The 24,237-nt window shown below is 50.5% G+C and overlaps 1 protein-coding gene across 1 annotated transcript; it reads left to right on the forward strand.

Annotated features, from left to right (window-relative positions):
- Positions 1-2,789: 2,789 nt before the first annotated feature.
- MSANTD2 (Myb/SANT DNA binding domain containing 2) lies at positions 2,790-24,146 on the forward strand. Its single transcript, XM_039564983.1, is given in 7 exon segments — positions 2,790-2,953; positions 2,955-3,056; positions 3,058-3,150; positions 3,152-3,286; positions 14,090-14,348; positions 16,022-16,082; positions 22,679-24,146. Coding segments are annotated over 7 exon segments (1,653 nt in total). The 5' UTR covers positions 2,790-2,803; the 3' UTR covers positions 23,532-24,146.
- Positions 24,147-24,237: the final 91 nt, after the last annotated feature.

The raw sequence follows: 24,237 nt of genomic DNA on the forward strand, positions 1-24,237 counted from the left end.
TTCATCAGTTTCCTGCCTGCGGCCACATCTCGGGATAATTACATATTTCGCTTTAATTAGCCACCGTCGCCACTAATAAGTTTATACTTCTTTTCAGCAGCGTATTTTGGCGGCAGGAGGTTAATTACAAGCAGGTCAGTAAATTGCAGAACACACTGCTCTGGGTCTAATGACTTGTCCGCTCGGCTTTTTGGCGGACTTTTAATTATGTCTGTTGAATTGGAAGGTTGACTGGAACGAGACGGTGGGGGAGTGATGGGGACCAGGGGGGTGTTTCCCCGCTGCCTCCCCAAGCTGCTTGTCCTGCCGCCCTCACACCCGCAGAAGCTGAGAACGGCCACAACTCATTGCATGGGTGAGCCCTGACTGAGAACGGCCACAACTCATGTCGCGGGTGACCCCTGGCTGAGAACACCCATAACTCATTGCACAGGTGAGTCTTGGCTGAAAAACAGACACAATTCGTCGCACGGACAAGCCTTGTGTGAGAACGGCCACAAGTCGCTGCACAGGTGAGTCTCAGTTGCGAACGGCCACAACTCATTGCGTGGGTGATCCCTGGCTGAGGACACGCACAGCTCATTTCACAGGTGAGCCGCCACAACTCATTGCACGGCGCGATCTTGACTGAGAACTGCCACAACTCGTGGCAGGGATGAGCCGTGGCTGAGCAGAGTCCCAGCTCATGGCAGGGATGGACTGAGCCGGGCTGAGCGCGGGCCCTGCTCCTTCCAGGAGTGACTGCGGAGCTGATGCGGGTGACACGGGCTGGGGGGGCCCCATGATGTCCCCCCGCCCCCATGTCATTAGCGAGCGGTCAAATGGCGCTGCCGGGACTCGGAGCTGCATCGCAATCAGCTGCTCTCGGCCGTAATGAGTGTTCAGGCCCTAATTAACTGCCACCCTCATTTGCATCAGGCCCGCCTCCCCCCCGCCCTTCCTCCCCGGGCCCCTAATTGTGGTCTGGCCAGCTCTGGGGGGCTTGGGGATGGGGGTCTGCAGCCGTGGGGACACTGGCAGCCGGTGTGGCAATATGAGGACACGCCAGCAGTGGGGACACCCCTCTGGAGACCCCGTCCCCAAGGACAAATGGAATGGCCGGCGGTGGGTGCAGCCCTCTGGGGACACGGAGCAGGGCTGGCTGTGGAGACATCCCTTTGTGGACACAGCCACAGGAGTGGCAGTGGGGACACATCGGTGGGGGCACTCCTTTGAGGACACTCCAGGGAAAGTGGGTACATACTTTTGGGGACATGGTGGCAGCAGAGACCCCCTTGGGGTCACACCAGCAGTGGGGACTTCTGTTTTGGGACGTGGTGGTGGCAGACACATCCTTCTGGGATGTGATGCAGGGCTGACATTGGGAACATCCCTTTGGGAACATCCCTCTGGGAACACACCAGCCGGGGGTATGTCCGTTTGAGGGCACAGTGGTGGAAGGAAGCCCCTTGGGGATGTGGTGGCACCAGAGACATCCCTCTGGGGTCATGCCAGGGGCAGATGCACCCCTCTGGGGACATGCCACAGGACTGACATTGGGACATCCCTTTGGGGCCACGCTGGCTCGTCACACCCTCGGGGATGTGGTGGCAGCAGGAACATCCCTTTGGGGACACATCAGCGGTGGGGACATCCCTTAGAGGACACAGTCCCGTGTGAACGCTCCCTGGGGACAGCAGCCGGTGACAAAGAGCCCGCCGGCCCCGCGCCCCCCGCGCGGTCGGGGTGGGGGATGGAGTGCGGGGCTAGCGCTCCCCCCCTACATCCGCAGCCTCGCACCGCCGCTAGCCCCTAATCCCGCTAATTAGAGGGGTATAATTACACTCCTGATCTCTTCGCGCTGTGCTGCGGGCAGGGACGGCAGGGGCAGGGACAGACAGAGGCAGGGGGATGTCCCCTTCCATCCTTCCCCCCTCCCTCCCCCATTTGTTTAACCAACACGGCCCTAATTAAAGCGTTTAATTAACCAACCCGGCCGGGGGTCCCATAGGACCTCTCTAACCACCCCCCTTGGATGGGGGGGGGGGGCTTTTGAGGGGGTCTGGAGAGGCGGAATCTCGCCGCTGCTCGTTAGTCTTGGCTTAACGAAGAGTTGGGGCGCAGCTGGGGTGTCCCCCCCACCTCCCGCGAGCTGCGCCCTGGCTCATCAATCACGGTCACCGTTAATTGGGGTCCCGGGGTTTCGGAGACACCAGGGCCGGGACAGGAAGCGGTGGGAAAAGAGGGGTCCCTGTCCCCCCGAACTCAGCCTCAGTCCCTGGGGGATGCTCAATAAGGACGTTCGGGAGTGCTCAGACTTCAGGGGTGCTCGACACCGGGGACAGAGGGTGCTCAGCCCAGTATGAGGGGAATGCTGAGCGCCAAGGCTGGGGGGGGCTAAACCTCCCCTTTGGGATGTTCGGCCCCACATTCGGGGTCCTCAGGCCAAGGCAAATCCCGGGTGATGGGAGGGGCTGCGGGGACCCTGCCCTGAGGGGGCTGCGAGGACCCTGCCCGGATGGCCCCCGCCCATCACAGAGCCCCGCCCATCAATAGACCACGCCCACCCCGTGACCACGCCCATTCATAGCCGCGCCCAGTGCGCGCCCCGCCCCTGACCACGCCCCCTCCGGGAAGCCCCGCCCCATCCGGCAGCCGCACTCCGCTCCTGCCATGGCCGCGCCCTGCGGCCACGCCCCTTATTGCGTCATGGCTACGCCCCCTCTCGCCCCGCCCCCTCGCTGTGCGCCCCGCCCCGGCGCTGCCGGAAGCTCCGCCCCCAGAGCGTCACGTCACTTCCGCCCGCTCGGTGCGCACCCCCATCATGGCGGCGCCCTGCGGCTCCTCGCAGCTCCCGCCGGCCGAGCCACCGCTCCGCGTCCCCAAGATGGAGGTGCTGTCGCCGGGCTCACCGGGCGCGCTCAGCGACGGCAACCCCAGCCTGTCCGACCCCTCCACGCCCAGCGGCGCCTCCCCCGCTGGGCGCGGGGCCGGCGGCCGGCGGGGCCGCGCTGGGCGCCCGCGGCGGGGCCTCGCCCTCCGTCTCCTTCTCGCCTGGCGGCGCCGCCGCCGCCGCCCGCGGCCGCCGCCTGCCGCGGGATGTCCTGGACGCCGGCGGAGACCAACGCGCTGATCGCCGTGTGGGGCAATGAGCGGCTGGTGGAGGCGCGGTAACCAGCAGCTGGAGGGTGCGGGCACCGTGTTCGGCAGCAAAGCGCCCGGGCCCGCCATGTACGAGCGCGTCTCCCGCGCCCTGGCCGAGCTGGGCTACGAGCGCACCCCGTCCCAGTGCCGGGAGCGCATCAAGGTACCCTGGGGGGCGGCGGCGCGGCCCGGGACGGGAGGGTGGGCCGGGGCTCCCCGTGCTCGGCCGCCCGCCCGCGGGTGGGTCAGCTCCCGGGGCGGTGTGTGGTTCCTTTCCCGGAGAGGTGTTCTCCTGAGCATTCTTTGGTGCTGTGTCTCGGGCACCGTGTCCCGGGAGTTCAGTGCCTTCAGGATCTGTCCTGAGCGTCCTTTGGCGCTGGCTGTCCTTTGGCTCTGAGTTTGGGGTCACCGTGTCCCCAGGGCTTGGCCTTTCGGGGTCTCCACGCTGCAGTTTTCTGGAGCATTCTCTGGTCTTGGCAGGGTTGTCCCCGGGACTGAGCCCAGCCCTTGCCCTGGGTGCAGGGTATCCCATTCCCTGGCTCAGCTGCCTGGCTCCCCGTGGTGTCTCCTGGGTGCCATGTCCTCTGGGTTCCTCCCTTGCACCCGTAGCCTCCAGCAGCACCTTTGGGACTCGTCCCATGGGTTCAGTTCCTCTGGTGTGGGTGGGCTGTGGCAGCATCCCATGGTCCTGAGTGGGGACGGACACAGCATCCCAGTTGTTTGTTTTTCCTCATGGGGACAGCCCCAGCAGGATCCGTCCCCTGGGTTTTTGGACCACCACATCCCCTGGGTTTTCTCCTTTGGCCCCGAGTGTTGTGGGTGCCATGGTTGACTCTGTCCCCTCACGTGTCCTCCAGCATCCTCTGTCCATGAGGGGCTGGCACTGGCTGCTCCCTGTAGCCCTGTTGGGAAAACAGGCCTCCCAGTTGCCCCAGTAACAAGGGGAGGCACTGGTTGCTCTTGCACTCCTGGCTCTGTCCTTTGCTGTGGAGTTGTTTTGTAGAATCCGATGGCTTCCCTGGCTTGACAGGAGCGTGCTGTGGCTTCACAGATCTCTTGAGTAACTGATGAACAGCCCCGTGGGCTGTATTTGGCAGAGAGGTCTTTCCAGTTCCATCATTCCCTGGGAAAAAAGGGCTGGGTGTGGTGCCTGGTTTGGGAGCAGTCACTTCGTGCATCCTGCTTTTACAGAGAGGAGATATTTGGATGGTGTGGAAATCGCTGCAGGGTTTGAGTTTGTAAATGTGGATGATGTTTGGGAGGGTGAATTGCACGCTCTGATCTCCCTCTGGCTCTGATTTCTCCTTTCCTGGCCCATTAGGCTCCTGCAGCCCCCCCAAATGCTGATGGAGTGCACAATGAATGTGTTGTTATTGCTGGGGCTCAGGGGGGTGGTTGTTTCTCCTTTCCTCTTCCCATCCCTTAAATACACCTGTGCTAGCCCAGCTGGGCTGCAGCCATCCAGGTGTGTACACCTGGGCTGCCTTTAATTTGCAAAATCCATGGAATAAGGGATGCTGCAGCATCAGGAATGCCTGGGAGTAAGTGCAGGATTTCCACTTTGATCCCCGTTGATTAGAACAGCCTGTCCTGGAAATAGATACTCAAAACAATCCCACATTCTTTAGAAGTTTGGGTTTCTCAATGTGTTTTCCTCACATGTGTATGTATTTGCTGCTCAGGGATCTTTTTCCCTTGAGCACATCCAAATATTTTTGGAGAGGAATGTTGCTGTACTGTGAACCCTCTTGGAGTCCCTCGTTCTCCTGGTGGCTTTCAAGGTGCTTGTTGCTTGAATCAGCTCTTCTGCAAACCTGTGGGCTTTGCCAGAGGCAGATGCATGATGGAAAAATTCCTGGAGGGGGTTTGGCTTTGTCCATTGGTTTTGGGCTGTGATGGGAGTCACTGCAGTGACTGAGGCCCCCAGCCCCAATTTTAGGGAATGCTGTCAGGTTGTGAGGAGTCATCTTGCTGTTAGAACAGCCCAGAACTGGCTCTTTGGGTTTGGACAGTGCTGTTGGATGGAGTTGATTGTGGGAGCATTTTGGTGACTCCCAGCAGTTTGAGTTCCTTGCAGCTGAGGATTCTCCCACTTTCCCTTCAGAAGTGAAGCTTGAACACATCTTTGCCCCTGAAATGTTCAAACTTGGAAGAAACCACCCACCAAACAGCAGTAAAAGAGCGCAAGGTTGATATTTATCACCAAGAGCAGCTCCTGCCAGACCTGTTAGATGTTTCTAGATTGCAGTACATCGGGATGGGCTCTCCTTTAACACTGTAATGCCCAGTGGGGGCCTTCATCAGCACAGTCATCTGGAGCAGCAAAAATGTGGCTTTTCCAAAGCCTTTGGGCTCTCAGTGGGTTTTGGCCTGGAATTGCTGGGAAATGAGTGCTTGTTGAAAGCTGGGAGTTCTCCTGGGTGCCAAGAATTTACCTTGTTACAGGGGTTATGGAGATAGTTGTGGTAGCTGTTGCCAACTCTAAAATCCCAGTTTTTGTAGGATTCCAGGCAGGATTGGCTGCTTGACGTTTTGATGGTCCACCACAAACAGAAGTCACTTCTGGATGTGGAGGGGTCATGAGTGGATTCCTCTCTGAGACAGAGCAGGAGGACTGTCATGTGCTGTGGGAGCAAGAGGAGGGAACAGGCACTTCAGAATCCTCCACACTGAAAACAGGACTGGGGAGATGGTGATGAAGGAGCACATAGCTGCGTTGTTCCATTTATTACCCAAAATGTTCAGTGTTTCCAGGATTTTGTAGGATACTTAATGCCCATCAGGGGACAGAAGCATGAGGCTTTGCTGCTGGATAATGAATGGTGCTCCAAACGTTCCAGGTTCAGCTGGTTTTATAAATGAATCTTAGATAAGAACGCAGTACTGCTTTCCTTCGGAACACCTGCGTTCCCTGGACACAGCCAAATCTTGACTCTCAACAGCCAGTTGAGCTGGAAAGGAACAAAGCAGCTTGTAAGCAGAGGGTTTTCCAGTTGTATGGCATGGATGCATTCTCTCTTAATTCAAACAGGGTGTGCAGAAAGGTCCCAATGCAAATTTTTGCCCATCTCCCACCATCTGCATGTACTTTTCTGCACATCAGCAGCTGGAACGAGGCCGCTGTCAGGTTGGAGCCGCTCTGGAAGGGTCTGTTTTAAATTTAGGGATTCACATGTAACCGTTTCAGCAGCTTTTCCTTTGGAAAGAGACCTTGAGTCCGACTTGGTGACTCTGAGGTAGGTGGCTTGGGGAGCTCTGCGGTTGGGAGCTGTAGGAAGAATGGAACATCTTGATTCCTGCCTGTCGCATTCCCAGAAGAGCTGTCTTGTGCACCACAGCGTCCTCATCCCAACAAGTCACGTTCTGTCCTTAATCCTTGCTTGTTCAGTGACACTCTCTGTTCTTTTCATTCAGCCCTTTCCTATTCCCCACGTTCCTGAGCACAGATTTAGCCTGGTTTGCCTGTCCTGAAACTCATCACCTTCCCACAGCAGCACATGGAGAGCTTTTTAGTTTTCAGGTTTGACCTTAGAGCCAGGGTTTTAAGGCAGGTCATGGAGTATTTGGCCAAACCCTTTTCAGCCTTGCTGGGATCCTGTGTCCTGCACTGGGCAATGCTGTTTCAACCAGGCAGCAGGAGGTTTGCTGGGAATTTGAGCATGGGAAAATGAGCCCTTGCCTTGTGCTGTGAAGCTGTTGTGTGAAGGCCATACAGCTTGGAGACCGCAGTCCACAGGGCACATGGAATATGTTCCATAGGTATGCTGGAACTTCATCATTCCATCCTCTTCCAGCCATCCCAGGTGGCTGCAGTGACGGGGGATGTTCTGGGAAAGCTCAGGTGAGCTCGGGTGTTGCAGTCAAGGGGCGTTTTCAGGCTTGTTTTGTTTTAAAGGAATGTTCTTGAAATAATGGGCTCCAGTTGTTTCTTCAATACCAGATTTTAGGCCTTTTTTTAAACCCATGGGAGAATTTCCACTTCTGTTGCTTGCATCTTTATGGAAGGTGGAATCAAAGACTCATCCTCCTGATGGCACATTGCTCAGTTGGGCTGAGAGAGCATTTCAGGGCTGGAAATCCTCTGGGTGCAGGCGCAGCTGGAGAGCCTTTCCTCAGCAGAGACAAATCCCTTCTTAGAAGTTGCTGTTAAAACTAATTTGGGGGCATTTTTAAAGTGTCATTTCTTCAGCTACTGCAGAAATGTGAGTTCTGCTTTCATTTTGCCTTTCCCAGAGTCAATGCCAACCCATTGATTCAAAGAGAAGCAGCTCCAGCATCTTAACTCCTGACTGCAGGAATTCCCAAGTATCACTGCCAATCCAGTTCTGCTGTTGTTGGTTTTTCTGTATGAGACCTCCTCCTCCCCCCAGATGGGTGACTGGCGGTTTTGGCTGGGTTGTGGTTGTCCACAAAAGTAATTTGTTTTTCAAAAGGAAAATAAATACCTTGAAGATGTTTGTTCGGTGCTCAGAAAGAACATAGGCACAAAGAATAGCTGGGAGTGCCACAAACCCACATGAAATGGGAAGGGATGGAAAATTACACCTGACTATGAGCTGTTGGTATTTCTTGCTTTAAGCAACACTAACGTGGTGATGGCAGGGCTTGTTTGTAAGGGGGCTGTGGTTTCAGCTGCTTTGTGATGTAAACAATCTGTTTGTAAATCTTGCATGGAGTTGTTTTTTAAGGCAGGAAAGCTGCTCCAACAAAGCTGTCTCAGAAGCAATGCTTGCTGTGATCTAGTGTGAGCTGCTGGACGTTACAGGATTTCTGCCGGAATTCCATCCCTAGGTCCAAAGTCGTGTGGAGTGGGTGTCTTTGTAATTCAGAGATCTCAAATGATGGAGCATTGGTGCATTTCATAGCAACCAGCCAACCATCCACCTTCAAAACAACTTTGATTTGAGCTGACTAGAAAGATGGAGAGGGACTTTCTACAAGGGCCTGGAGTGGCAGAGCAAGTGGGAATGTCTTCCCAGTGACAGGGCAGGGCTTGATTGGATATCAGGAAAAAATTCTTCCCTGTAGGGGTGGGGAGGCCTTGGCACAGGGTGCCCAGAGAAGCTGTGGCTGCCCCTGGATCCCTGGAAGTGTCCAAGGTCAGGCTGGATAGGGCTTGGAGCAGTCTGGTCTAGTGGAAGGTGTCCCTGCCCCTGGCAGGAGGGTTGGAATGACCCTTTAAGGTAGCTTCCAACCCCATTCCATGATTCTGAGTTTCTGTTTCTTTTGAATGTGGTTTATCTTCATCTTGAGTTTATCTCGGTCCCAGCTCTCCATCCCATTAACTCCCTGGGCTGTGATGTGTGCAGGTGTTCAAGTTACCTCCCATTCTTCCCTCGGCTTAAATAGATTCAGATGTGCCAGGTTTGCCAGGCTGGGCTGTTTCTTGCCATTCCTTGAATCCTTCCCAGCAGCCCAGCTTCTCACTGGAGGATCTCATGTGCAGAAGGTGGGAGCAACCTTCTGTTGACATTTATAGCTGGGAAAAATAAATTCTTCCATGACAAAGAGCGGATTTATTTGTTTCAATCCTTTGTGGGGCTGTGGCAGAGGAGCATTTCTGGGATATGAGTGTCACATGGAATGAACCCTCTTGGATTCGCTCTCAGCCGGGGCATTTGCAGGGCGCTGTTGTGCTGGTAGGAATCTGGCTTGATTTGCACATGCACGACGAGTGTCTTTACAATCCAGTGGCTTCTGCAGCCGTGTTGTGTGTTTATAATACTCTGGTCTGATCCTTCTGGTGTACTTGGGCCATCCACTGCTCATTCCATGGGTGCAGAGTGATTCCCAGAGGGAGCCGGGAGCGAGCTGGTAGGTTCTCTTGTTGAGACAGGAACAGTTGATGGTCAGGAACTCATTGCAGGAGGGCAGATTTGTGAAACTTGAGCATTAAAGCTCATTTAGGGAGATTTGTGAACATTAAATCCTAGATTGAACACACACATTTTTTTCCTGTAGTGATCTCTGACTGTGGAGGACTTGGGAAGATGTTAAAAATCTTCCTGATTCTTGCACTCTGCTTCAAGTGCTGTCACAGGGGCAGATTCCTGCTTACCTCCCTCTTGCTGAGAGTATAAATTTGGGGGCTAAGCAGACAATGGACTGCTGTGATCTTGCCTGTTACCAAACCTTTCACCACTAGTGCTGAAAATTTGAGTTCAAACCACTTTTGGTATTTCGATTTTTTTCATCCAGACTTCTGCAGTCTGGGTTTTCCTTAAAAGTCTGGTTTTGTGAGTGGGGTAGTGATGTTTATCCTGATCACAGTAGATGCATGAAACTTGAAGTTTGATTTTCAGAATGAGCTTGTTTCTGAAGGCAAGGTAACCTATTCCTTCACTGCTCCAAAGTAAGTAATGTTTGAACAGGTCGTGCCAGGAGCAGGTTGAACCTTACTCGGGCATCTCGTCCGTTTAGGCTGGATATCAGGAAAAGGTTCTTTCCCCAGACAGTGGTTGGGTACGGACACAGGTTCCCCAGGGAATGGTCATGGCCCTGATCCTGCCAGAGCTCCAGGACCATTTGGGCAACACCCTCAGACACGTGGTGGGATTGTTGGGGTGTCTGTGCAGGGCAGGAGTTGGACTGGATGATCCTTGTGGGTCCCTTCCAACTCGGGATATTCTGTGATTCGGTGACCTCTGCAAGCTGAGCTTTGTCTGGAGGACCATCCACTACATCTAAACTCTTTACAAAGTTGTTGGCTTGGTGGGTCTGGGGGAGGGTTTTGCTTCTCTGCCTTCTCAATCTCTAACAAGTTCCTATTCTTTTCATCCAGTGCTGGTTTAAGAAAACCAGGAGCTCAAAGCATCGAGAGACAGAGGTGCCCAGCTGCCAGCCTTTCTGCAGGCAGTGCTGGAGTCTCCTCTCTAGGGGTCTGGCTCAATTAGCAACAAACCCCTGAGAAGGGTCTGAGTATCCTCAGCATTCTGATAGCAGCAACCAATGGAGCATCTTCCCAGGTAGCCGATTTGAGCACACAGCACTGTGGGGTCTCTTGTCACAGCACCACACGCCACTGGTTTGCTCACCCTGATGGGACACAGCCTGTTAAAGCCCAGCTTCGTTTGCTCTTGGCTGCTGGCACAGTCCTGTCTCATGGGGGCTGACCTCTGCAATTGGCTGTGGCGCTTCTGTAAATAATTCCTGTCCAGGCAACAGCTTTTTTTTATTATTATTATTATTATATTTGATTGTGATTTAGAAATTGGCAGTGATGGCTGCGAGTTTTTGTTCAGTTCCGGCTCTCACTAACAAAAACCCGTGTCTGCCCTGCCTCAACTGACATCCCTACCTGTGTCTGCCAGGGTACCTTTGCTTCTTCGTTGTCCAAAGAGAGCTCTGGTTTTTACCTCAATCAAGAGGGCATTCCCATCACTTTTTTACTGTACTGGAGCCAAATCCTTGAGGAAGTCCTTATGTGTTTGGGTATATCAGGATACAAGCACTCCAGGCTTCAGAAGCTGTTTCTTTTGTCCCAGTGTAGTTTCATCTTGTGTTGCCTGTGAGTATCCTGGGATGATGAGGGAGGGAGCTGTTTGACAATGCTGTTCTTAATTTGGGATATAAAGCTGAGAGCTCCTTTCCATTAAGTAAAAGAGCAACTTTGAAGCTGAGCGTTGTGCTGAGTGGTGCTCTGGGACATCAGGAGCCCTTTAGGCTGCTATCAATTAATCAGCTTAAACAGATGAATGTGGACATAGCCGTAGGCCACCAAAGTGCTCTGCAGAGCCCGTAGCTTCTCCCTGAGTAAGAGCACGTCTCAGATCAGGGATCTGGAATTCCCTGTGTTGGATGACCTCAGGTTATATATGAAAAGCTTGCTGTGGTCTGGTTCTCCCTCATTTTTTTGCTGGAAGGAGGACCATGTCTGCAGCCTTCCTAAAGGTTTTTCTCATCCTCATCCTGCAGTTCCTGCAGAGCTCCAGGTTCTTCGGTGGCTTCACTTGTAGAGATGAGGACTCGTGAGTTAGAAATGGTGAGAAAATCCACATTGAGCTTTGTGACTGTCTCCTCCTTTGGTTTTCCTAACTATAAATTAAGCGGGGATAATATGTGTTCGTGTTGCAGGCAGTGTTGCAGAACAATAAGCAAAAGCCTCGGTCTCTTCCAGTCTGAGCAGTCACTGGGCAGTGATCAGGTCTGTTTTCAGTTACTTGTCCTAAATTTCCTGCTTTCTGTATCTGTATCAATATCTGTATGTGCACTTCAGGAACCACGGAGCAGGAGTTGAGCTGGACACCGGCAGGAATAGAGGAGGTGCGTAAGAAAAAACCAGACCTTAGATCTTGGAGATCAGAATAACCTGGTGAGAGAAAGGTTAAGGATTATAAAATGTCCAGATTTCCTGAGGTCTGAGCAATTATTTAGGTCTTACCAGGCTCTCTGAAGAAGAGAAGTCTGTGGGTTTACATGAAACAAGGCCGATTTATGGTATTTGGAGGGAACATCAGGAAGAGTTGTAGGGTCTGCCTGTTGGAGACACTGGGGAGAGCCTCCAAGAAGAAAGAGCTAGCAGGAATCTTGGTTCTCCAGCACACAAGACCAAGGAGCCACCAGCTGCTTGGCCGCAGGTTTTTTGGTGCTTTGGAAAGCCCTATACTTGAGATTTTCTCCCTCAAATTTTAGGTTATCTGCTTCCAGAAGTGGAGGTAACACAGCCAGGTGAGCATCTGGGCAGTAACCCCAAAAGTATCTTGACCTGTAAGAGTAATGAGCAGTGACACTATTGCTCATTTATTTTCATCCCCCTTTCTGTGTTGCTCCCTTTAGTTTTTCTACTAGTCTGCATTGACTTGCTGCTAAATTATTTTGATAGTAAAGTAAGCCAGCTTGCAGCCTGACTGAAATAATTAATTACTACTAGGCTACAACCCAGTGTGGGATCCTCCATAACCCCACTGGTGGGGAGAGGTGTTTGAAGCACATGCTGAAAATAGAGTGTGAAAATAGAGTGGCTGATGGTGTCGGGCATTCCCAGAGGGCTTGGCCAAAAGTAGGGATGCTTTGGAAACAGTTTGTTTTGCTTGAAGGCTGCTAGTAAATTCAGCTGGAGGCTCTAAATCCATGGTTTTTAACTCCTATGGAGAAGCTGGGGCAGATACAAGAACTGGAGTTTGGGAAATATATTTTAAAAAAATCTAACTTGGGTGGATTTTAGAAAGAGTCTGGGAGTGAAATGACTTCGCCCTTATGGCTCAGTGAGATTTGAGCTGAAAGGAGAGAAATTGGAGTGAGAAAACTGAATTCTAACAACCAAATGTATCTATACCCCAGTCTGAGGGAAGTCTCTTCGCACCAGTGAATACCAACAGGTTTCTGGGCTGGGTTTTGGTTCTAGGTTGCCACAGTGGCTTGTTTTCCACCTTGCTCACAGACAGAAATATAAAATATGCTGGTGTCCATCCAAAGAGGATCTGCCTGTTTATCCTGAGGTAGTTATGGCAAAAGTGGGAAGGGTTCCACTTTAAACCGTGGAATAACTCGTGCCTGTTGCTGCCTGTGTGTTTATCTGGGTTATTTTTTATTTTGTGTTATTTTCGTGTGTTTTTGTTTAAAACAGCAGGGTAATACTGACTTGCTGCTTAGCGGTTTTGCTTCTGCCCCCAGGGCTCTGAATCTCAGGAGGAAACTGGTTAGAAATGTATCCCTTTGCTGCTGATGCTGTTAAACCAGTGTATGAGGAGCATTAGGTAGGTTCCAGCTTTCTGGAGTTTTAAAAGTTCCTTTCTTTGGGGGGAAAAAACACAGTAATTTTTGTAATGATGTGTCCATTACAGTCCTCCTGCAGAAAGCAAGGTAACAGGACTAGTTCTTCCCAAATTAATGCCTCTTTTGAATTCCAGAGACAGCTTTGCCATTCAAGTTAGAACCTTGGCAATCTGATAAATTTAATTAAAAAAAAAAAAAAATTAACGTTTTCTAGCAGTTTACCAATCCGAAAAAAACCCCAAGACCCGGCAAACCTGGGGCATATCATTGTCTTTCAAAATTAGAGCAGTGGTAGAATTAAAGCCACGCTGAGGGTTGTGTAGAAAGTTTTTTTTACCCCCAAGTAGTTGTCTTTTGCTCCAGATTAGGGGGAAAACATGGATGGAACCATAGGCTTATCCAGCAGCAGTGAAGTGGCCGAGCCCTTGGTGCAAGATGCCAAAGGGATCACCAAAAGTGGGTGAGGCTTTGGCATCTGTGTGGGAGGTTCTGCCGCAGCTCTGTTTGAGAGGCTGCTCATACCAAGCCACCTCAGTGCTGTTACTTACTTGATGCTTGATATCAAAGTCTGGGAACTGGGAGCATTATTGATTTGACCTCTTTTAAATTTCAGCAGCTTCACAAGAGACAGAGTGAGTTAGTAAGGAATGCAAAAATATGTAAGTAATATATATATTTTCCTAGCTGAATAGCTTAGGCATATCCATTTTGTACCTTGTGTCTTCTTAACAGAGTAAGGAAGGTTGGACTGTCTTTGCTTTGGGGGAAATCTTTCTGTTTTCCTTTCTCTCTCCTCCCTGCTTCCCCCTCTCCAAGCTGTGGGCACAACACCAGCTCTGCTTTCTCCTTCTCGTAGTAGGTGTGCATTTTCCTGGCTGATTGGTGTCTCTGACTGGGGGGCTCTTGGTATTTTTATTTTATTTTTTCCCTGCATCCGTAGCAGATCCGGGGATTTTTTTTTTTTTTTTTAAGTGGGAAAGAGAATAAATCACCCAAGTTAAATCTGAGGAATCTGTAGCTGCTGCACAACTTGTCCTGTGTCATAGATGTTAACGCTAAGCGGGAATGTCGGATATATATGATGCTTCCTGGTGGGTGTAGATTAATTTGGGAGCATTGCTCATGAGCGTGGGGCAAATATGACCTGCAGAAATAACCCCCAAAGCCCTAAACTCTGCCTGTGGGACTGTGTGTGAGTGCCTGTGTGCTCGTCCAACCCCACACCCCTGACTGACCTGCTGGTCTCTCTCAGACCCTCCGCAGGTGCTACAGCCGCGTGAAGGAGCACGGTGTTGGGAAGAGGAAAAGCAGCTACACGTTTGAACAGCTGGAGCAGGTGTTTGGGCAGGGAGGATGGGACTCCCAGCCCTGCCAGCCCGTCCTCATCAACAGCAGCGGCTTGTACCAGGAGCTGGAGTCGGATGGCAGCACGATGGAGGAATACTCTCAGGAGGACTGGGGAAACCACAGTCAGGATCTTCACTGCTACCAGACCGGCGAGCAGGAGTTGGGTAAGAAATCCCATAAATCCCATCTTGGCACATCTCCATCCTTGGATTTTACCTGTGCTCGTAGCTGTCTGACACATGCATATCTCAGTACCAACTTTCACCTCTCGGACAGAATGTGCTCACAATGCTAAACACACCCTTGGGGAGAAAAGGGACAGAAATTTCTCAGTTAATCAAAAGCAAACCATGGTTCTTGAAGTCCTTTAGGGTCAGGACTGGAGTTTGAAGAGCTCGGCAGGAAGGGCTGTGTGGCCAGGAACAGTGGAGGTGACACCTTCCCTGTCTCTCCTTCCACTCTCAGCTTTACTTTCCCTCATGGGATTCCCTTTCAGTGGTACCTGGGTGTTACCATTCAAACACCATGTGCTTAAACTGTGAACAAGACTTCAGCCTGCTGCTAGCAACACCAACAACTGTAAAAATGTTGCTCTTTCTTATATATCCTGATAAATTGGTATTAAACACGTCAATATGTTTATATCCAGAGGTGTGGCCTTTTTAAAATGAAAAAATAGCAAGCAAGCTCACACCTGATGTTTGAGACCTAAACCAAATTTCTCCACGTGCTTTTCTTGCCTGAATTATTGCTGTCTCTGCCTAAAAGTCAATATTTTAATTAATTTGGAGGTTTAATTGTTGCTTGTGGCTTTCTGAACTTTGTTCAACAGATCAGGGTACCACATTCCTGGTAGAAAACACACTCCAGTCTGAGCAGTTCTGGGAAGAAGTGGGTTTCTTGAGGCAAATTTCTCTCAAGGTACTGCTCTTACAGGTGTCTGTTCCTCCCTTACCTGAGCAGGGTTTTTCACAGCAGAAGCTTTAAGTTGATCAGATCACAGGTGAAGCAGGTGAATTGTATAAAGGCTTTTTCCTCCCATTTGTAGGATGAAAGAGGGAGAGGAGATGCAGTTGGGTATCTGTACACGTCTGTGTTTGGGGGACTGGTGAGTCAGGATGCTTTGAAAGAGCCTTAGATCGCAGTTTAATGTTAAAATTTGCAAGTTGGCTGTTAACCGCGTTCCAGTTCCTCAGACTTCTTCCCTGGGGGATTTAAAAGTCAGAAATATGTGGGAGAGAAACAGTGGGGAGAAGAAACGTTACAAAACGTATGTAAATGATGGCTAATTCTGTCTGGTATGGCTTGTTATGGTGAGTCAAGCTGGGATCTCCTGGTTTGTCACCAGTTTCGGGGACATTTGCGTGTGCTCGGGCTGACGATGCCCTTCACGCTCAGAAGTTGTGAGCAAAGCACTTGGCACACAGCATCTAAATTGAACACAGATGCAGTTCTGCTGCTGCTTCCTCTTGAAATGTACTATTGGAAGCAGGATTGCTTTTTCTTGGTTTTTTTCTTGAAACAATGCAGTTTGCAATTCTGTCGATGTGTGATTTAGCAGGGGTTGGAGCCTTGTCCGTGAAAGGTTTTGCACTTGCAGAGAGAGATTCAGATTTTAACTGTCCATATCTCTTCCAAGTTAAAGAAAAACCCAATCAATTACAGAGGGCGTAAGAGCTGGAGCTGTCTCATGCAGAACTCCAGCAGACTGCCTGGCTTACGAAGCAACTCAGATTTATTTTTTATTTCATTTCAGCCTCTTTAAAAAAAAAAAAAAAAAAAAAGCCCTAAGAACATTATTTAAAATCTAATTATGTGTTGGAATTTTACCTTTCAGATGAAATGCCTACCACGAAAAGAACATTAAAGATAAAACAGGAATCTTCAGAAGACACGCAGTAAGTAATTTATGAATGTTTTACCCTGGAATGTATTTCCCTGGGGATGTTGTGCAGGAGGGGAGGATATTTGAAACTTCTGTTTATAATTATAAATACATTGTGCAAGACTATTCATACAGTTGAATCTGCTTTATGCATTATTCCCATTACCTCAGAACAGCTGAAATGCTTCACAACTCTGTTTCTCCTTGGCTTTGCCATTCAGCAAAGGAAACGAGACTTACTACGTGGATGTGAGGACTTAAACCACGGACAAAACCCACAAGAAAAGCTCCTTTCCTTGGTGGGAAGGCACGCCAAAGCTTTGGAGTCTCTGATTTTCATTTTTATAACTTTCCAGACCTTACTTGTAACCTTTTAGCTGGGTTTAATCTAACAAACACTGGAGCCTTTTAAATGCTTTGATCATGCGAAGCTCCCTTTCCTCTCCAACAATAACACAGAGCATTCCCAAAAATGAAAGGACTTGTGCTGTATTTACTCTGTCCAGGGCTACTTTCTGCCAGCTTTTAGGGGTGGTTGTGGATCTGTCTGCAGTGGGAGTGAGCCAGGCTCACAGACCCTTTGGGGTGTGTTGCACACAGGAGCTCCCACACCAGTGGGTTGTAGTGTCACCAGGGGTTTTCCATAGTGGAAAAGGAGCTGCTGTAGGGTAGGAGGTCACCAGCACTGGGAACAGCAACAGAACATCCCTGATGAATCATCTCTAACAGAGGCTTTGTGATGTAACTCAATGGAAAAAAAAAAATCCTCTAAAAAATTTGAAATAATTATAAATAAGTAAAAATAGAAATAAAATTAAGATAAAATAACTTAAGAAAATAAAAATAATTTTAAAGCAAAAAGAATTAACAAGAAGCTTCCATGGCAGTGGTGTAGCTTCATCAGACTCCTCACTTCAGGTGGATATTCACATAGCCAAAGGTGACTTTTCTTCACGTGGAGCAAATTCAGTTTAACAGCTCAGGGACAACCTGGAAAAAAGTAACTTTTTTCAGTGTAAATGTTCTTACTGCCTCTTTGAACAGTTTCTTGGTGCTGTTCTGGAGTAATTTTACCTTTAAGGAACTGCATAGCAAATAATGCTGAATTTTCTGAGGTGAAGGCTTGGACCACACAAGTCGTCTCTTCCAGGTTTTAAGTGTACATGAACAGCTGAATTAGATTTTGGTAAATGAGACCTTTCAGAGTTTTATGCTCATTTCCCCCCCCAGATTCTCTCTAAAATGCAGTGGAGTCTCTGAACTCTGGGGCATTTTGTGAAGCGTGCTGACGATAAACTCATCCTGCGTGCAGAGTGGAAGCACAGAGCATTTTCCAACACACAGATTTGCTGAAAGCTGCTTTTCCCCTTGTCTGTGAGGAGAAGGAACTTGTAAACTCTGACTCAGTAGGTTAAAAGCGGTCAGAAGATGCATAGCTAATACAAAGATAAGCTGAGTATTTATTTATTATCTTGAAAAAATAGAATTTCATCTAAAAGCCACAGTAGATAAATAGTTGCCAAACTCTTTCACTTCTTTGTGCAGTCTTTTAAAATGCAGATAGCCTAGTTCAAAGTCGGGTTCATCTGCCTTCTTGGTCAAGGGCAGATTTTCAGCAGAAATTGTCTCCATAAATCATTCAAATTCTGGTGAAACTTGTGGTGTGCTTGTGGACATAGAAAAACAGAATTCTAGAATGGTTTGAGTTGGAAGGGACCTTAAAGCTCATCTCATTCCAACCCCCTGCTATGGGGACACCTTCCACTATCCCAGGTTGCTCCAAGCCCTGCCCAGCCTGGCCTTGGACACTGCCAGGGATCCAGGGGCAGCCACAGCTGCTCTGGGCACCCTGTGCCAGGGCCTGCCCACCCTCCCAGGGAACAATTCCTTCCCAATATCCCATCCAGCCCTGCCCTCTGGCACTGGGAAGCCATTCCCTGTGTCCTGTCCCTCCAGCCCTTGTCCCCAGTCCCTCTGCAGCTCTCCTGGAGCCCCTTTAGGCCCTGCAAGGGGCTCTGAGCTCTCTCTGGAGCCTTCTCCTCTCCAGGTGAACACCCCCAGCTCTCCCAGCTGGCTCCAGAGCACAGGGGCTCCGGCCCTCTGATCATCCTGGTGCCTCCTCTGGCCTGGCTCCAGCAGCTCCAGGTCCTTCCTGTGCTGGGACCCTCGAGCTGGAGGCAGCTCTGCAGGTGGGGTCTCAGCTGAGCGGGGCAGAGGGGCAGAATCCCCCCTCCCTGCTGCCCACGCTGGGGGCTCAGCCCAGCACAGGGGCGGTTCTGGGCCAGGGCCTGTCCAGCTCTCACCCACCAGCACCCCAAGTGCTTCTGCCAGAGCTGCTCCCCATCCCTCCATCCCCAGCCTGGATTGATCCTGGGGGTTACCCCGACCCAGGTGCAGCACCTGCCCTCGGCCTTGTTACGCCTCATGAGGTTCCCCAAGGCCACTGACTGAGCTTGTCCCAATCCCTCTGGATTCCACGCCGTCCCTCAGTCACGGAGCAGGAGCACATGGGAGGCGAGCAGGCTGCTGCAGGTCACAGTGCAGTTTGTGTGGAAGCCAGGAGCTGTTTGTCCACCACTGCTGGTGTCCTGTTGTCTCCTCAGATCCCCAAGGACCCGACGCAGCGATGGCTCCGGGAACTCGCTGCACTGAGCACTGCTGGGTTAATATTTGTGGTATTTAGTTGTGCTCATAACAGGCAGCTTTTTGCCATCAGCTCATGTAGCTATGGGGAGCAGAATGGATGTGAGCCAAGGAGAAAGCAAGGGATAGGGAATGTCTGCACCAGATTCCCCAAGGACCAATTAATAAATGTGGTGGGGTGAAGGAGGGCTGGATGAAGATAAGGTGTAACAGAGCTCCAAAACACTGAAAGGGCTGGGAAAAAGCGAGTTACAAAGCTGGGAGGAAAAAAGGCCACTTGCAGCTTCAGGGATTTAGTGCAGATAGCTTTTAGTTACAGCACGTGTATGACCTGCCTGGGTGTCAGAGGGCAGAAATCCCATCTCCTCTGCGCTTCCAACAATGTGGGACAGCACAGCTGCCCCCGCTGAGGAATGTGTCTCCAAGTGACATGGAGAGAGCCATGGGCTCCTCTGGGGGGACGTGGTAAAGGTCTCCAAAGACCAGAGCCCCTCTGCTCTGGAGCCAGGTTGGGAGAGCTGGGGGTGCTCACCTGGAGAAGTCTCCAGGGAGAGCTCAGAGCCCCTTCCAGGGCCTAAAGGGGTTCCAGGAGAGCTGGAGAGGGCCTTGGGACAAGGGCTGGAGGGACAGGACAAGGGGGAATGGCTTCCCAGTGCCAGAGGGCAGGGACAGATGGGATCTTGGGAAGGAATTGTTCCCTGTGAGGGTGGGAGGCCCTGGATCCCTGGCAGTGTCCAAGGCCAGGCTGGGCAGGGCTTGGAGCAACCTGGGATAGTGGAATGTCCATCCATGGCAGGGATGGGAATGAGATGAACTTTTAAGGTCCCTTCCAGGCCAAAGTGTTCAGAGTCTGTGACATACAGGGACTTCCCACCTTTCACCTTATTTTTGACAGTATAGGAAGCGAAGGGCAATAGGTAACCTGTGTCTGCATCCCATCCTCCATCAGAGGGCTCCTTCCCCATGTCGTCTCTGCTGTTGCCTGCCCTTGGCTGTTGCCTCCAAATAAACTGTTTTGAAAAGTGAAATACTACTTAGAGACTTTGAGAAGTGGTTTGATTCACTGCTGGTGTTGGGAAGATGAACTAGAGAAAGCTCGTGGCTCTTCACTGAAAGCAGCTCTTCTGGGCCCTTTGAAATCTGCTTGGTTTGGAAACAGCGCCTTAGAACAAATTTTCGCCTACTCTTGTCTCAAGTCTTTCCTCATTTGAATTGCAAAAGCTTCCAAGGAGGAAGAAACTGCAGGTCCCAGACTCCAAGCAGGGAGGTGATGGTTTGATGATGAGGGAAAATCCAGCTCTAGGGCACCTTCTGCAGCTGAAAAGTGAGATTGTCCTGAGACACGCGACAGGTTAAACCTTCTGCTCAGCTCCCATTTTCCTCCTGAAAAATGAATCCTATTAACAATATAAATAAAGCAAATACATAAGTACATGTTTAAGAAATAATTTTAAATAGCTGAATGAGTGAAAATGGCATTTTAAAATTAATAAATAATTAAATAATAGTGATTTTTACTGCTTATGATACCTCTGCTTGGCTAAGTCATCGAGATCCTGGATAGAGCCTGGGGAGCCAAAGTATAAGCAAGAAGATGCTAAACCTGAAAAGCAAAACTCCTTAAAATTCGTCTTTCCCTGTTTTCTTTGGTGCTGGCAGTGGTGGGTTCCCTGTGGAAAGCCCTTCTCTGTCTGCTGCCGAAGCTCTGCTCTCCTGCAGTGGTTGCCGTTCCCTGCAGGAGCAGTCGGAGTGACTGACGCAGCCGAGCTTCGGCTCTGGCTTGTGCCGAGCTAAACCAAGCAGAGTATTTATAGTGCAGTTAATAAAGGTGGGGGCTTTGCTTGCAGTTCCTCGCTCTGTTCCTCAGCTGTTGAATGAAAACCTGCCCACGCCCTGCTCTCCTGTCTTTGCCTTGGGAAGGGAATAACTGGAGCTCAGCTGCCGTCAGGAGTCGAGCATGTGTGCCAGTGTTGTGTTCCAGCACTGCCCTGTCCCCTTGTCTGTCCTATCCCCTTGTGCCCAAAAGGTAAACTTGCACTTCCAGAAGCCTCAAAAAGATATTTTCCAAGCATGGCAAAACCTCAGGGAAGCTTTGAATCAGCATTGCCACAGTGTTTGAGTGGAAATGGAAATGGATTTGGGGTAGTCTTGCCAAGGATGCCCAGGGTTTCTCTCCATTGCTTCTGGGCAGTGGAACTGACTCCTCAGGAAGTACGTGCAGTAAGAAACAGAACTTTGGTGCTGATGGGACTGGCATTTTTAAAACCCCAGGCACAGACAGGGCTCTGCTCCTCCAGCGAGCCCCTCCTCAGTGCTCTAGAGACTTGGTTACACTCCAGTTGTGGTGGAAATGCACTTCCCAAAATGCCTTTTAAGGTCTTTTTAGGGATCTTCTGGCATGATTGGTACTGCAAGACAGGTGAGATGGATGAGGCAGTGATGGATGTGGTCCTGGTGTTGCTGTGAGGAGGGAGCTATCCCAGCCTGGATGCGCGGAGGGGCTTGGACACCACAGGTGAGGGTTGCAGATGGTGTCCAACCAACCGTCGTACGTCAAACCAGAGCTCTGTGTCCTGAGCCCAGTGCCCTCAGCCTGCTCCAGAGGCACTCCATCACCTGCAGGACAGCCAGCAGTAGCAGAACCTTCCCAGAATCACATGTGTTGTGGTTAGACCTGTAAAAGCAGGTTTTTTGGGGATGAAAGGCTCTGAGGTGGGGCCTCTCCAGCACCGCAGGAAGGCTCTGCAGCTCCCAGTTCACTTTTCTTTGAGCTCTTGTACCCATTATGATGGAAAAAGACCTGTTCCCCACAGGGATTTGTTGGGCAGGAATGCATCTGCCAGAGTCAGCCTTGGTTGTGGGGTGTCATATCTGCTCTTAGAGGCCTTCAGGTCCCTCACCAGTCTGATGCTGGACTCCACTGGGAAGCTGTTGGGAAGAGCTGGTTTTAGGGAGTTTAAGTGATCTTGAGGAACCTGCAGAAGAAAACCTGTGTCCCCTGGTACAGCACATCCTCCTGGTGGGATGTGGAAGGAGAAAAAATCCTCTTGGGAGTGCAGTGGCCCCCACAGTTCAGCTTTCCAGATGTGGCACAATGGATAAAGGAAGGAGAGTTGCATGGAAAGATCTTTTACATCCCGTTTGTTGGACCAAGAGAGGTTTCCCCGTTAGCAAACGAGTTGCAATATCTTCCTACAGCTTTGATTATAGGACAATAACTCCCCAAATTAGGAGTTCTCCTTGCCAGCTAATTACACCCTAAGGGTCTCATTTATCCTGGAGGAAGCCGTTCCAGCTCACTGCAGGTGCACGTCGATGCTCTCTCCTGATGTAAACCCCTCTCTGAAACTCGCTGCTGGGAGTGAAAACAGTTCTTTGGGCACGTGGGGATTTCTTCATTGGCTCTCTGGAGGGATTGTCCATCCAGCAGGATCCAGGATGTGTCTGGGAGCATCTCCTGCTCCAGGGGGTTGGTCACTTGAGCTCTGTTTCCACCCCAGCGCTGGGACAGAGCCCTTGGGAATGGCTTCAGGCTCCCATTGGGGTTTTTACAATTACAGTCCTGTTTGCTGGCATTAATTTGGGGATAACAATGAGGCAGAAGTGTTTTGAGTGGCAGTTGTGAGTTTGGGATGCAGCACATGGAAGCCCAGGGTTGTAAAGAATGACCCAGTAGTTGAGTGTGTATTTATTCAGCAGGACCAGATACATGCTTCCTTGCAGTTGCTTTGATATCAGGAGGAGTTGGGGTGGGGTTTGTTTTGGTTTTGCCAAGATTAATTTAAAATTTCCCCATCAGGGGGGTTGTTCTAACCCATAAACTGCCCCAGCAATGTATATAGCAGTAAGAAAAATCAGGCAAGAAAGCTGACTGGGATTAATGTTTTCTGAAGGTTGATGCATTCGGGAAAGTTTTTTCAGCTCTGATGCCCTTATCCTTCTCTCCCTCTGTTTCTTAATTTCCAGGAAGCGCGACGTCATGCAGAACATTATGCAAATCTTGGAGTCGGTCCAGTTGAAGTGGGAGCTGTTTCAGAGCTGGACGGACTTCTCCAGGCTCCACCTTTCTAACAAACTGGCCATTTTTGGCATCGGGTACAACACCCGCTGGAAGGAGGATATCCGTTACCACTACGCAGAGATCAGCTCCCAGGTGCCGCTGGGCAAGCGGCTCCGGGAATATTTCAACTCGGAAAAACCAGAGGGTCGGGTGATCATGACCCGAGTACAGAAAATGAACTGGAAGAACGTTTATTACAAATTCCTGGAGATCACCATCAGCGAAGCCAGATGCTTGGAGCTGCACATGGAGATCGACTGGATTCCCATCGCTCACTCCAAACCCACCGGAGGGAACGTGGTGCAGTATTTATTACCAGGAGGGATCCCAAAAAGCCCTGGCCTGTACGCCATTGGATACGAGGAGTGCCACGAGAAACTCCCCTCGCCGCTGGCCGAGCACCAGGCACCCGACCCGAGCAATGAGACTCCAGGGGAACTCGAGGTGCCCTCGCCACAGGCCTCCCTTCGGGTGGACATGGAATCTGCCCGGATTATCTACTGTTACCTCGGCATCGCCGAGGTTCGGACTCTCCAGCAGTGCCTGTTTTTACACTTCCAGGCAAACACTAAAACCTTCAGCAAAGATTGGGTCGGGATCAACGCCTTTTTATCTCAGAACTGCGTCGTAGAGCCCGGTGTCTCACCCAAATCCATCTACATCAAATTTGTGGAAGTGGAGAGGGATTTTCTGTCTGCCGGCTCTTTGGTAGAGTGCCTGGAAAAAGCCATCGGGTACCCCTTAAAATTTAACAACTGAGCCTCGTCCTTCATAAGGATCAGGGCTTTCCGCCCCATTTTCCATCTCACTCGGATCCAGTCCGTTCACATCCGGGCACGCTGGACTTTTCCGCCTGGAAGCACGTTTTGGGGTGCGCAGAGGCTCGCGGGGCGCTTCCTCCACGCCGGGCCCGGCTCTCTGGCCGCACCGGCCGGGTCCCCGCCGGAGCGGCGTGGCGAGGAGGAGCACCCGGCCCACGAGACGACTGTCGGTACATTCCACATGGGACAGGCTCGTACACACGGCGTTTTCATACAGAAACTGAGGGTTTGGTCTTTCCTTTATTCCACGGTGTCTCATTTGGACGCATCCGTCTCTAAGTGTTACTATGGATCTGACTCAATAAGCAATAGATAACGGCGAGGGAAACCCCAACTCCCGGCCCGGGGACTGTTTTTCAAAGCCACCCTTAGATATCTTGTATATAATTTAGAACTTCACTTTTTTCACCGTCGAGTGTTCTCCTCTCTCCAAACAGTGTTGCCTGCAAAGACTTTGGGTTCCGTGATGTATTCCACATCCTCAGTAGCATTGCCATATCTGCTTTTATTTTATTTTATTTTTTTAACATTAAAATAATTCCTGGCCTTTTTATTTTTTCTTTATTTTTTTCTGTTTAGTTTTTCCCTATTTTTCTCTCTTTTGTCCTTTTTTATCATTATTTTTCTCTTACTTCTCTCATTTT

The sequence above is a fragment of the Corvus cornix genome, chromosome 24, assembly GCF_000738735.6.
Source record: "Corvus cornix cornix isolate S_Up_H32 chromosome 24, ASM73873v5, whole genome shotgun sequence".
Lineage (NCBI taxonomy): Eukaryota > Metazoa > Chordata > Aves > Passeriformes > Corvidae > Corvus > Corvus cornix.